Source organism: Drosophila suzukii, chromosome 2R, assembly GCF_043229965.1.
Source record: "Drosophila suzukii chromosome 2R, CBGP_Dsuzu_IsoJpt1.0, whole genome shotgun sequence".
Taxonomy (NCBI): domain Eukaryota; kingdom Metazoa; phylum Arthropoda; class Insecta; order Diptera; family Drosophilidae; genus Drosophila; species Drosophila suzukii.
In genome coordinates, this window is record NC_092081.1 from 15,526,444 (window position 1) to 15,538,727 (window position 12,284).

Genomic DNA, 12,284 nt, shown 5'->3' on the forward strand with positions numbered 1-12,284 from the left:
CCCGAATTTTAAATTTAAAAAATTTACGTAAGCATTTAATAAAACAATAAATATTATTAGCATAAATTCTGTCGTTAATCAATAAAAATTAATTCTGCACAATAATTCTGAGTTATGTAAATCGAAGCGGCCATAGAGAAAGTTAACACAGATGGGGGTGGTGTTGAATCTGAGTACACCTTGTATATTTTTAAAAAAGGCTTAACATATTGTATGAACTTTTCAATGAAGTATATTATATGTTGCATACCATATAATTTAAGCATTTAAAAACTTTGTTGGTTTCATTATTTTTATATAATTCTTTTTCAAACGTTGAATAAGAAATATTTTAAAAACTTATTGGATCATCCATTTTTGTTATAAAAAAGAGGGTATATGATATTCGGGTTGCAGATTCTCTCTTCATTTAAGCCTTAATGGTATTTTTACGACAAACGGCCACACAGTACTTGTGGAAAATCGTATCATGAGAGGAAAAGCGCCGTGCAAACAGTTAGAAAGTGCGCAATCGGTCAGCGGAAGTGCGAAAAAGAACGGTCAGTGAGGCCCCACCAGCTGTTGGCCAGCTAATTAAGCAACGTAATTATTCGCAGTCAACCAAATTAATTATTTTCCCCGCCTGCGTGTGCGTGTGTTTGTGCTAGTGTTGTTTTTGCCCTTGGCGAAGGCAAATAGTGCTGCCCTCCTCTTGCACAGATGACCTAAACGGCCATTTTTGGCCAGCGCTGCCAGACAGCCGAACAGGGTGCAATCGCAGCACAGTGGCAACACCAAGCGTTTGCGCGAGAGAAATTTCCAAGCATTTTCGGGGGAAAGGAAAATACGTTTTAAAGGCCTTCAGTGAGCGGCAAAAACCGTCGAAATAGCGATAGTGCAGTGAGTGATAAAGCCGCAAACCGTAAAAGTGAGTGTGTGCGCGGATGAGGTAATTCCCGATTCCCATTCCGATTGCGTGCGTCTCCAAGTTTCACGCCCATTCGCCGACTTCATTTGCTCCGTAATCATCAATTCATCAATGAGATGTTGATTTTACCTAAAATCGCGATTCGTGCGCGTGTTGTTTACCAATTGCCAACTGCCTAGTGCGAATCGAAGGCGCCACAACTTAATTGTTAACTTTGCACTTTGCAAATCGCTCAGTTTCGCCGAGATTTGGCCAAATTAAGGTTGTGTTTGTGGGAAAGAGGGGGGCGGTAGGGGCATTTTAAGCCCAGAGACCAGCTCACAAATACCAAGACAGCCGAGGCGCACACGCACGCACACACTCGCACTGCGCTCTTTTGTCTACGTCTTTGACTTTTTCTCGTTTGTAATCATTTTCCTCCCATTCGTACGTGTTTTTTCTACAAATATTAGAGCTCGCGAGCTGCTAATTAAATTATAAAACATACAGAATACAGAAGCGCTAAAGACGGGGCCAAAACCAAGCCCACAATCCCCGCTTTTTGGCCTATTTCGCTAAGAAAAGAGAAGGAATCTGGGGAGAGAGTGCTGCAAAGCAGGTGAGTTTAGTTTAGACCACGAAAACTGGGCTATATTCTTCGATATTCCCTATGTTCTATATTCTAGACTTGGCCACATTCAGTTTGAGGTTTGAAACCCTGCCAAGTCTTGAATACACCTGTCTGCCTGTCTGTCCAATCAATAAACGCTTGCCAATGTCCGCAGCTTTCTCCAAATCTAGTTTGCCTGCTTGGACTCTCGCCCAGGAGCTCACTATGTAGACTCACTCAACCCAAGAAATCATCGTCGCGTCGTCATTAGGGGAAATCTACAAAACAGCCAACATGTCTTTTATCACCAACCTGAAGAAGGTCTTCCACCTCGGCGGGGGTGAGGCCAAGAAGAAACGCCTGTACAACAACATCAAGATGGACACTGATCCGGAGGAGCTATGGGAAATGGTGGGGGAGCTTGGCGATGGGGCCTTCGGCAAGGTATACAAGGCCCAGCATAAGGAGCACAAGCGGTACGCCGCCGCCAAGATGTGTCAACTGGAGGACGAGGAGAACCTCAGCGATCACATGGTCGAGATCGACATTCTCTCGGAGATCAAGCACCCAAATATAGTGGAGCTGTATGAGGCCTTCTCCCTCGACGATAAGCTATGGGTGAGTATCTAGGGGGCTTCTTATTTGACCGGAATCATGAGTAATCTCTGGGAATACCCCGATTCCAACAGATGCTCATCGAGTACTGCGACGGCGGAGCCCTGGACAGCATCATGGTGGAGCTGGAGAAGCCCCTGACTGAGCCGCAGATTGCCTATGTTTGCAAACACATGACCGAGGGTCTCACCTTCCTGCACCGCAACAAAGTCATCCATCGCGATTTGAAAGCAGGAAACGTGCTGCTCACCATGGAAGGTGGCGTTAAGTTGGGTAAGTGTTCGAGATACCCCGCATCCCATCACCATTTAATCACAATTTCACGTTTTCAGCGGACTTTGGTGTTTCGGCCAAGAACAAGCACACCATGCAGAAGCACGACACCTTCATCGGCACTCCCTACTGGATGGCCCCGGAGCTGGTGCTCTGCGAAACGTTCCGGGACAACCCGTACGATCACAAAGTAGACATCTGGTCACTGGGCATCACGCTCATAGAGCTGGCCCAGATGGAGCCGCCCAACAGCGAGATGTCACCCATGCGAGTCCTGCTCAAGATCCAAAAGAGCGAGCCGCCCAAGCTGGAGCAGCCCTCCAGGTGGAGCAAGGAGTTCAACGACTTCCTCAAGAAGTCCTTAGTCAAGGTCTGTAGCTCAATTTCCTATTGAGTTACTTCGTTTTATAACTGGAAATATTATTTCTGCCGCACAGGATCCCCAGGTTAGGCCCACGACGGATGTGCTGATGCAGCATGCCTTCATCAACAGGAATCTGGATTCCAAGCCCATCAAGGATCTGCTGCTCGAGTACAAGGCCGAAGTCGTGGAGGAGGTGGTTGACGACGAGACCGAGGTGAGTGTGCCTTTGATGCCCCCGAAGTCTTTGTGCCCTGCACCGCACCCTTGTAGTTTAACTGCTAGACGTGATGATAATCTCTACGTTTTCTCACCTCTCCAACTGCTCTTTCTTCTCTCTTACACGCTGCCGCCTCAAAACCCAACCAAAATCGCACCACGGGATTCTTTATTTTTATACGTTTATCTTGTTTTATTATCGACTATTCTTTGCCTTGCGTTTATGTTACGTTCCGTTCTGTTCTGCCAAAATGTCGCAATGTCTGTTCTTATCATTTGTATGTGGTTACTTGGAAATAATTGATATAGAAGCTTAAACGCCAAGTGAAGCGGCGCTCGCTCTATCAGAGGGTTGGTAAGTCGTTCTACAGCAACCAGTCCGTGCTCCGTCCGTTCCTAGCACCCGCACCCGTTACCGCCGCCGCCCCTACCCCTCCCATCCGGCACTGCATCCCAGGCACTGTCCTCCAAAAGCGGGGCGCACAATTAGTTTACATATTTTATCAGCATTGCCAAATGCCGTTTATCGCTTAGCTCCTCCGACGGAGGCATTCTTCGTTTGTTGTGTATTTGTTTATGTGCTTGGGTTTCTTCGTAAGCCCTTGCTATCGTTATCTTGCGGTAATTATAGCAAGCACACTTTCAATCACACAGGGTTTTAAATTACTAATCAGTCTGACCAGCACATAGCTGACAAACGTGTCAGTTTCACTATTTATAAGCTCCTTACCCCCAGGCATAGATATTTTTAATGGAGCAATAACAGATATAATTTGCAAACACTGCGTTTAGAGCTCAACTTCGGGTGTAAACAAATTCTTTTAGGGTTGTTTTGAGGTTTAAAAATAGGAATTGCTCACTGCTGGGATTTTACTAACGATAGTACGAAAATTTGGCACGCCGAAAGTAGTTAGAAGTTTGTAGCTTGAGTTGCCAAAGTAGTAAAAGTCAAGTAGCTCTGCTAGCTAAGGAGCTGTACTTTAGGAATTGGTGTAATTATCGTTATGCTAATGAGTTATTTTTAATCTTCCATAGGAACCCCGCAACTCGGCGCTCCAGCTCGACCTGGACGATGACTCTGCTTCGCTGCAGAGCCAAGACATTGACAAACGTAAGAACCCAGGATGATATGTACACCTTAAAACCGCCCGCTCATGCTTTATACTCCCTTTACAGTTCCAGGTACACCTACATCCATTTTGCGGGATGCCAAAGAGCAGTCCCAACCAAGTAGCAGTTTACCAATCGCAGCAGCGGCAACTGCAGCAGCAGCAGCAGCTACAACCACAACTAAAGCAACCACTCCGGACAGACCAAACCACACAAAGGATGACAATGCTGAAGCGGCAGCCCAGCAGCCGCCGCATACCAAAGTGCCTGCTCCAGCGCCACCGTCATCCCAACAAACGCCACCACCGCAAGTCCAGCAGCCACCTACACCACCAGCCCAAACCACAGCGGCCGTGCTGCAAAAGAAAACCGAGGATGCGGCAGCTGTTGCAGAAGCAGCCGAAAAAACCGAATCCGACAAAAAGGTAAGAATAGCTCGTTTGGTTATATCATACGAATCGGTTTTAATGTTCCTTTTTCTTCAGCACTTTGTCAAAAAGGAAAAGGGCAAAGCCCCGCCTCCACCGTCACCGTTGGGCCTTGCAAATGCCAAGCCGTCTCCTAGCGATTCCCAGATTTCTCCCAAAAAGATGGCCACGCCCGAACCCGCCTCCCCAGTCACCACGGCCATTGAGGTGGCCATTGGCCAAGAGACGATGGAGCCGAAACCGCAGCCGCCCTCGCCCACAGCCTCCTCCATTGTGTCCGTGCAATCGGTGGCCTCCTCCAGCTCCTCGGGCAGCGTTTCCAATGCTGTCCTCAGTTCGAGTACTTCCCTGATCACCATCAACAGCGATCCGCCCACACCGCAGCATCATCAACCGCTGCCCCCACAAGCGCAGCATTTGGTTCTGCCAAACAGTTTGGAGTCGGTGAGTCAAATTACAGTGGTGACCAGCACCCACCCGCCGGTGATCATCGACAACTCTGTGGTGCCACCGCAGAACGAGGTGATCATCGTGTCCAACGATCTGAACAAGAGCACTCACCTCCACGAGTCTTCGACGGATGACGACTTCCCATCGCTGGACGACAGCTTGGGCGATGCCAGCACGCCGCCCCACAAGCAATCCTCAATGATATTGGCTGTTAATGAGCCAGCAGGAATAGTTCCTGCTCCTCCGCCACAGCCGCAAACTGCTTCCACTGTCCACGCCCGCAAGCTGGACGAGAGTGAGGTGTTGATTGTGAGTCCCTCCTACGCGGATGATGACTCGGCTTATAACACGGCATCAGGCAGTCACAGTCACGACCACAGCGACCATCTGATGGACACGAGCCACGTGTCAGTGGTTACCGTGGGCGATGAGGTGGTCAAGGTGAAGGATAGCAGCAATGAGCTGGGCAAGCGCCAGCCCAACGGAGTCGGCATTGTGCCCGAGGACGTGAACATCATTGTGAACCGATTCAAGCACGATAAGCGATCGCCGGACAGCTCGCTGAGCGAGAATGGCTCGGTGCGCGGACGCCGAGGTATTGAGGTGCAGGTTGGCGGCAGCGGAGGATCCGACGTGGACAGCATTGGCACCAACACTAGTCAGGACAGCCGGCACGAGACGGATCACAATAACAAGCCGCAGCCTCCAGCGGCTGTGCTGATGCCTCCACCGCCTCCGTCGGTGACGAATAACCACAACCATGAGACCATAGACGAGGAGGAGGAGGTGGTGATTCGACCCAAGGCGAGGGTTCCGCCCGTGGTCAAGGGAGTCAACGCTCAAGGTCTCACCAAGGAGGAGATTGAGCTGCGCAATCTGCGCAAGAAGACACGCAAGCGTACCCGTAAATTCGAGATCGATGGTGTGCAGATGACCACCACCACAAGTCGGGTGATCTACGGCGACGATGAGAACGGACGAATCTACGATGACCACGACTTCCGCAAGCAGGAGCTGCGTGAACTGAAGATGCTACAAAAGCAGGAGAAGAAACAGCAGACCGAATTGTACGTAAAGGAGCAGCAGGCCAAGGAGCAGCAGGATCGCCGCTTTGAGCAGGAGCGATCGTCGCTGGAAAAGACCTACGAGGCGGACATGGATATGGTGGCGCGCCAGCACAAGCAGCTAGTAGAAAAGACAGAGCAGACGCAGGAGAACGAGCTGCGCTCCTCGTCGAAGCGTATTCGCTCCGAGCAAGAGCAGGAGCTGAAGATCTTCCGCGAGAACCTCAAGCAGGAGATCCGGCTGCTCAAGCAGGAGGTGGACCTATTCCCCAAGGACAAACGCAAGGACGAGTTTAAGCAGCGCCGTTCGGCCATGGAGCTTGATCACGAGGAGAAGGAGCGCGCCTTCCTCGATTCCTTAAAGGAGAGGCATGAGCTTCTATTAAGACGACTTAGCGAGAAGCATCGTGACCACCTGGCCACCATCAACCGCAACTTCCTGCAGCAGAAGCAGAACGCAATGAGAACGCGGGAAGCACTGCTCTGGGAGTTGGAGGAGAAGCAGCTGCACGAGCGACACCAGCTGTCCAAGCGGCATGTAAAGGAGCTCTGTTTCATGCAACGACACCAGATGATCATCCGGCACGAGAAGGAGCTTGATCAGGTGAAGCGTATGCTGCAGCGCAAGGAGGAGGACATGGTCAAGAAACAGACGATGGAGAAGCGGGCGCTACCCAAGCGAATCCGAGCTGAGCGTAAGGCACGAGACCTTATGTTCCGTGAATCCCTACGTATTTCTACGAACCTAGATCCAGAAATTGAACGCGATCGATTGAAGAAGGTAGGAATGACTTTTGGTATAACAAAAAAAGGACTGTAACTAATCTTAATTTCAATTGCAGTTCCAGGAGCAAGAGAAGAAGCGCTACATGCAGGAGGAGCGAAGATTCGAGGTCAAGCATCAAAAGCAATTGGAAGAGCTACGCGCCACACGCGAAAGCGCCATAAAGTGAGTGGTTGGTCTGAATGTATGCATTAGCCGGTACTTATTGTACACCCATTGCAGGGAGCTTGAGCAACTTCAGAACGAGAAGCGAAGGGCTCTGGTGGAGCACGAGCAATCCAAGCTATCGGAGATCGATGAGCGACTAAAGGGGGAGCTGCGCGAGTGGCGCGAACAGTTGGTGCCCCGCAAACAGGTGTGTATGCCCCATCCCCATTCGAGATCCGCCAAAGAGCTCTCTCAGCCAATTGCTCTCCGCCTTATTTCGTTGGTGTTATGTGTTCTTTTAAATGTACAAAGTAGATCAACTCGTTTGATATAAGTTGGTATTGATACTTATTGTATATTGATTGGTTTACGGTGAACTATGGTGTCTTGTGCTCCCCTATTTCCCCTAAAAAGAAACCCATCCCGACCAGTTCCTTCAAAGTTGTGCGGTTTAGAGATGAGCAATATCCGGGTTGGACTATCTATGTGTTTGTAAAACGTAGTTTAATTGTCTTTACCAAATTGATTCGTCATTCAATCAATAGGCTTCTGACTCATTTGCTTGTGGGGTAAAAAAAATAGAGACAATGAATCATCGGTTAGCTAATCTATTTTGAATTTGAGGCGCGACTGCAAGTGATACGATAACTGGGACAGTGACTGACGAACCCCTAGCTCATCTTTAAGCCTATGCAACTTGACTGAACCAAGGCTGAACTTAATCCAATTATTTTTTCAACTTTTTCTCTCTCTTTACACCCACGCAAATGCATTCACTTTGGTGGCCTACTGTATCTACTACTACCTACAAAACTAAACCAAAAAAAAAACCGAAACCGATAACTGATAAAAATTAAAAAAAAATATATAAAAAATGCTTACCGCTGTGCTTCCCAACTACTAACCAAAAAACCAACCAACCGATCAACGGATTGGGTCATGCATGTGTTTAACAACCAAATCAAAACGAGCATAGGAGCTGAACCAACTGATCAAGCTAGCCATCGATCAGCATGAGAAGCGTTTTGGCCTGGTGACAAACAGGGAGGAGTTCGAGGACCAAGAGGTGGAGCTGCCCGTGCGCCTGCGCAACATCTACAACGAGCGAACCTCGCGCATCCTGCCCCGCAACACCTTCATCGATCCGCAGCACATGCCACGCTCACGCTCCTCGCTCCTGATGATGGGCGGCGGTAGCAGCCGGCTGTCCAACTTCCGTGGATCCGCTCCAGATCTTAGCCAAAGTGTGCCCAGTACTCCCATTCTGCACAAACAACAGCGATCGCAGATGATCAGCGACCTGGTGCTGGAGGAGGACGAGGAGCAGATGCTGAGCGAACAGATGAAGCGGGCCAGCGTTACAACGCTGCCGGCACAGAACCAATTGCGTCTGATCACACACCTCCCGGCCAACGAGCTGGTCAAGGTGGTGACCTCTACTCCGCCACTGAACAGCGCGGACGATGTAAATGCCAAGCCGGCCATGAGCACCTTTAGGGGGGGAAGTGCGTCGCCCAAAACTCCAGATGAACTGGGCTTGGTCACCAACAGATTCAGCCGTTTGGATGCCAAAGCAGCGGCAGAGGCCAACAACGTGGAGCTGCGCATTCACGAGGGACCTGTGCTGACGGCCCACACCCAGCGCCTGCTGCACACCACGTCCTTTGCGATCAAGCGACCCTCTCTGGCCAGCCGGAGCAGTGGCAGATCGTCGCTGAGCAGTGCCCAGTCGATGTACAACATAAACGAGCTGTCCACGCGGTTCACCAGCGATGCCGACCTGGTTTTCGACTCCGGACGCAAGGCAGCCGCACTGTTGGACGAGGTGCAGCCGCAGCTGAGGTCCTCCGTTAAACCCGGAAACAGTCACCTCAATGGAAGCGTGGCATCAGCGGACTCGGCCGCCTCCTCCGAAGATTTTTACTACGATCTGTATACGGCCAAGTACAGATTGCCGAGGGTCAATCAGCGGCAGCACAGCTGCGATGAGGACTCCTCGGCCATTTAGGAGGCGAAGATGCAGAAGGATCATCGCGATCAGCACTTGCCACGTTTCAGCAGCCAGATTCCCGCATGCACCGCAGCGTCTAAATACTAACCAGTCAATCAAACCTGTACTCACACCTACTGACACCCAATCAACCTGCTTTTCATCCCTCGCCTTGGTGCTGGCTAACTGCACATCCCTCGTAGTCTCAAACCCTTTTCCCAAACACTTCAGCCTGCTAACCGAATTTGTAAAGCTTTTCTCACCCATTAACCGCTCTGCATCGGAAATTGCCATACATTCTGTCTTGCCAAAAGTTGATTATGTTTGTTGGAAATGCTATTTTATTGAACGAAAAGTGAATTACTTGTTTGCCTATTTTTAATGCTAAAGTATTTTCTTGACTTGGATCAGCCCTCCGCCTCCAAATGCATTCCATTTAAGCAGTATTATCGAAGTACTTAGTAAACGAAAATGAAAACAAAGAGAATAATAAAGAATACAATCAACATTCCACTTAGCAACATGCCAAGCATTTGTGTAGCCATATCTTACTCTAAACATTCCTATAACTATAAACATACAAATAAATATTATCATATCGCAAATTTCATGATGCTTCACTGTACACACCCACTCATACATATAAACACATGCAAATATGCAAACAACAACGCGCTGCTATCGAAAAACCAAACAAAAAAAACCAAACCAAACCAAAAATCTGTATCCAAAAACTTTTCTTGCCGGCTCTCCTCTTCTCATTATGTGTAAAGCAACTACAGCAGCGGCTGCAACAAGAGGTTAGTCCTTTAATCTATCCCCAAAGTGCTTTCCAATTGTACGATTTGGTTCAATAACCGATATCTGACGGTTCCGGAAGGCACTGTGTATTCTATGTATAGTTCTTCAGCTCTAAATGTCCTACTAATGCATGCGCTATATAGCTAAACTTTTTTCCCCACCCCTTTTCTATCTCTCTAACTTGATATTGTCATATAGATTGAATGTTGTTCCACAGTAAAATATACCCTCGTTCTCTGAAATACTAATGTGTATCCGATATTTTGAAACAGCGCCTGGAGGAGACCTTCGCCCAGCAGCTCGACGAAATGGAGACCCTGTACGGCGGAGCCCTGATTGTGTCCATGCCCTCGGACACGCTGCAGCGAGATCACTTCACCGGCTCGACGCGCAGCAGCCTGAGTTCGTATTCCGAGGGCTGAGGGCCAAGAACGTGATGCCGGGGACGGGAAGCCAGCCTGTCGAACCGGCGAACAAAGGAACTGCAGCGGCAGCAGCTATGACAGCTATGCAGAACGTAACAAAACAATTGTCAGCCATCCATTAAGGCTTCCGCCAGAGATTGAGCGCCTCTGCCTTTGCTTATATATAGAGAGTATATATTTTAGATGGACATGTATGAATATAAGTCGTGCCAAGCAGCGCGTCGGGTCAAGCTTAAGTTTTTTGTGTCGTAAAAACGTATTGCATAAGTTTAATTTTATCACATTTCAGTGTATGTAAGCCTATTGTTCTACTATTATTATTGTACATGTCTATCGATCTGTCGAAAAATCCAATGCGTTAAAATACCATATCTACGAGTATACATGTCCTCATGTATATACATATACATATGTTATATGTGCACGAACCGTCAAGAGCAGAACTAAATTTACTTAATATTTATCTATGTTTAACACACCATACACACACACACACACTCCCGTAAACAAAAGGACAAACATACGTACGCCAAACAAATATTTTTTGTTGACCTTATTTCTATTGTAAATATATCTATAAATATTTGTATCTTAACTATGCAACTTAACAAACACACACTTAGAGACAGAGAGACACATCTACGGGAAAGTTTAGCAAAAGTTAATATGTGGCAACAGGAGAAATATGTAAGATGTTGGGATTCCAATAAACAAATTGTGTAAGCGCTCGAGTTTCGAGTTGCAGACGGACGTAGATATGCAGATGGATAGTGAGAGGCCGTCGGGTAACGATAAAAGATATTTATATTTGTACAAGTTTATGCTTATATATTTTATATAAATATATATATATATATATTTAAAATTAAACAAAAACAATATTCAACAAAAAAATATTAAAAAAGAATAGAAAAATTACAAGGAATTTATGTTTTGAATGGAATTTAAGGTTACTATCCTTATGGTTATCACCCTGTGCTGAGTTTCTTTTTCTACGGCATTCTATAGCCTCACATAAATCCAATTTGGCAAGATTAAATGGAAAACTTTGCCGTCAAAACTTCAGCGACTTAACTGCAGTAGCTTGGTTGACTGGAAGCTAAAGTGAAATTGGTTCGAATGTCGGAAAATATGTCAGTACCAAAAATTGCTGAACTCTCGCAGGCAGGCATCCCAACCAAAGTATCTGTTCACTGGGCTTGGCATTTCTCTTGCTGGGCGATGGCATGCTGTGCCTTTCGATTACATGGTCAACGGTGCGTATGGGCAACGTGGTGGGTCTCTGAAGAATTTTGCCGCTTCCTTGAGTGTCGCTAGCGAATTCCAGCATATGGATGCATTGGCCACTGATAAGTTTGACCTTCCTGCAGCACTCGATTTCTGGTCATTTATTGCAGCAGTTCTTGGAACTGTGTTTTCTCAGGACCACGCCCTCGGCCCACTCGCAATCAATTCAGCCCCTAATCCGAGTTGGCCACCCCAGTTCTCAGCCACATCCACATCCACATCATCCGCCCAGTGGCACAGAGCTCTTACTCATCTTTCCCTTTGCATTGTCCATTTATGTATTTTTATATCATATATGATGGTATGACGAGCATACAGACCTTAGCACATGCCAAGCCCAAGGGGAAAGTGCGGGCTTGTCGGTTGCCAGGATTCGGATGGGTGATGTGGGTAGGTGGGATGTGGGTGGGTGTGGGTCACCGGGGCCACTGCCACTGCCATTGCCAGTGCCATGTCAGGCGCGTTAGATCCATTGTTGTCCAGTTTAAACGCAACATGAGTTGCTATTAATAAAGCCAAGGCACTTGAGGGACCGGGACCCGCTTGTAATTGACAAAGGGTTCGAAGTTAAAATACTGTAATGTAATTAGCTGTTGGCTTTTGGCGGGCATTTAATTATTACCCAGAAAGACGAATCGGGGTTTTAACTTTAAATTGTGGACTCACTAACGTTCAGGCACATTGGGATGTGCTTGTTTTAAAACGAAGTTTGTTTATAAAGCTTATAGAAAATATTCAGTTCAGTTTAAGACTAGATTTGCTAAAATCTTTAAGATTAATTGTATGAATATAGTAATCATAATACAATAAATTGTTAATTTGTGTCTTACATAA

General features: G+C 47.4%; 1 protein-coding gene across 5 annotated transcripts; it reads left to right on the forward strand.

Annotated features, from left to right (window-relative positions):
• Nucleotides 1-427: 427 nt before the first annotated feature.
• Slik (Sterile20-like kinase) lies at nucleotides 428-11,084 on the forward strand. 5 transcript variants are annotated; one of them, XM_070995275.1, is made up of 13 exons: nucleotides 428-582; nucleotides 1,360-1,505; nucleotides 1,672-2,114; nucleotides 2,186-2,384; nucleotides 2,444-2,754; nucleotides 2,822-2,962; nucleotides 4,000-4,075; nucleotides 4,141-4,499; nucleotides 4,560-6,797; nucleotides 6,859-6,965; nucleotides 7,023-7,155; nucleotides 9,711-9,737; nucleotides 10,011-11,084. In XM_070995275.1, the coding sequence occupies exons 3-13, from the start codon at nucleotides 1,791-1,793 to the stop codon at nucleotides 10,158-10,160; spliced, it is 4,065 nt and encodes a 1,354-aa protein (XP_070851376.1). In that variant the 5' UTR covers nucleotides 428-582; nucleotides 1,360-1,505; nucleotides 1,672-1,790; the 3' UTR covers nucleotides 10,161-11,084. The 5 variants fall into 5 exon arrangements, with proteins under 5 accessions (XP_070851376.1, XP_016929095.3, XP_036668893.3 ...); XM_017073606.4 differs by lacking the exon at nucleotides 9,711-9,737; XM_036812998.3 differs by lacking the exons at nucleotides 9,711-9,737; nucleotides 10,011-11,084 and adding an exon at nucleotides 7,924-9,454.
• The last annotated feature ends 1,200 nt before the right edge of the window (nucleotides 11,085-12,284 follow it).

What these genes read in the sequence shown, in the direction of transcription:
- Slik (XM_036812998.3), top strand. Translation starts at nt 1,791, where the DNA reads ATGTCTTTTATCACCAACCTGAAGAAGGTCTTCCACCTCGGCGGGGGT. An exon ending in CCCTCGACGATAAGCTATGG is followed by an intron (nt 2,115 to 2,185) that starts GTGAGTATCTAG and finishes CGATTCCAACAG; the next exon opens with ATGCTCATCGAGTACTGCGA. An exon ending in AAACCGAATCCGACAAAAAG is followed by an intron (nt 4,500 to 4,559) that starts GTAAGAATAGCT and finishes CTTTTTCTTCAG; the next exon opens with CACTTTGTCAAAAAGGAAAA.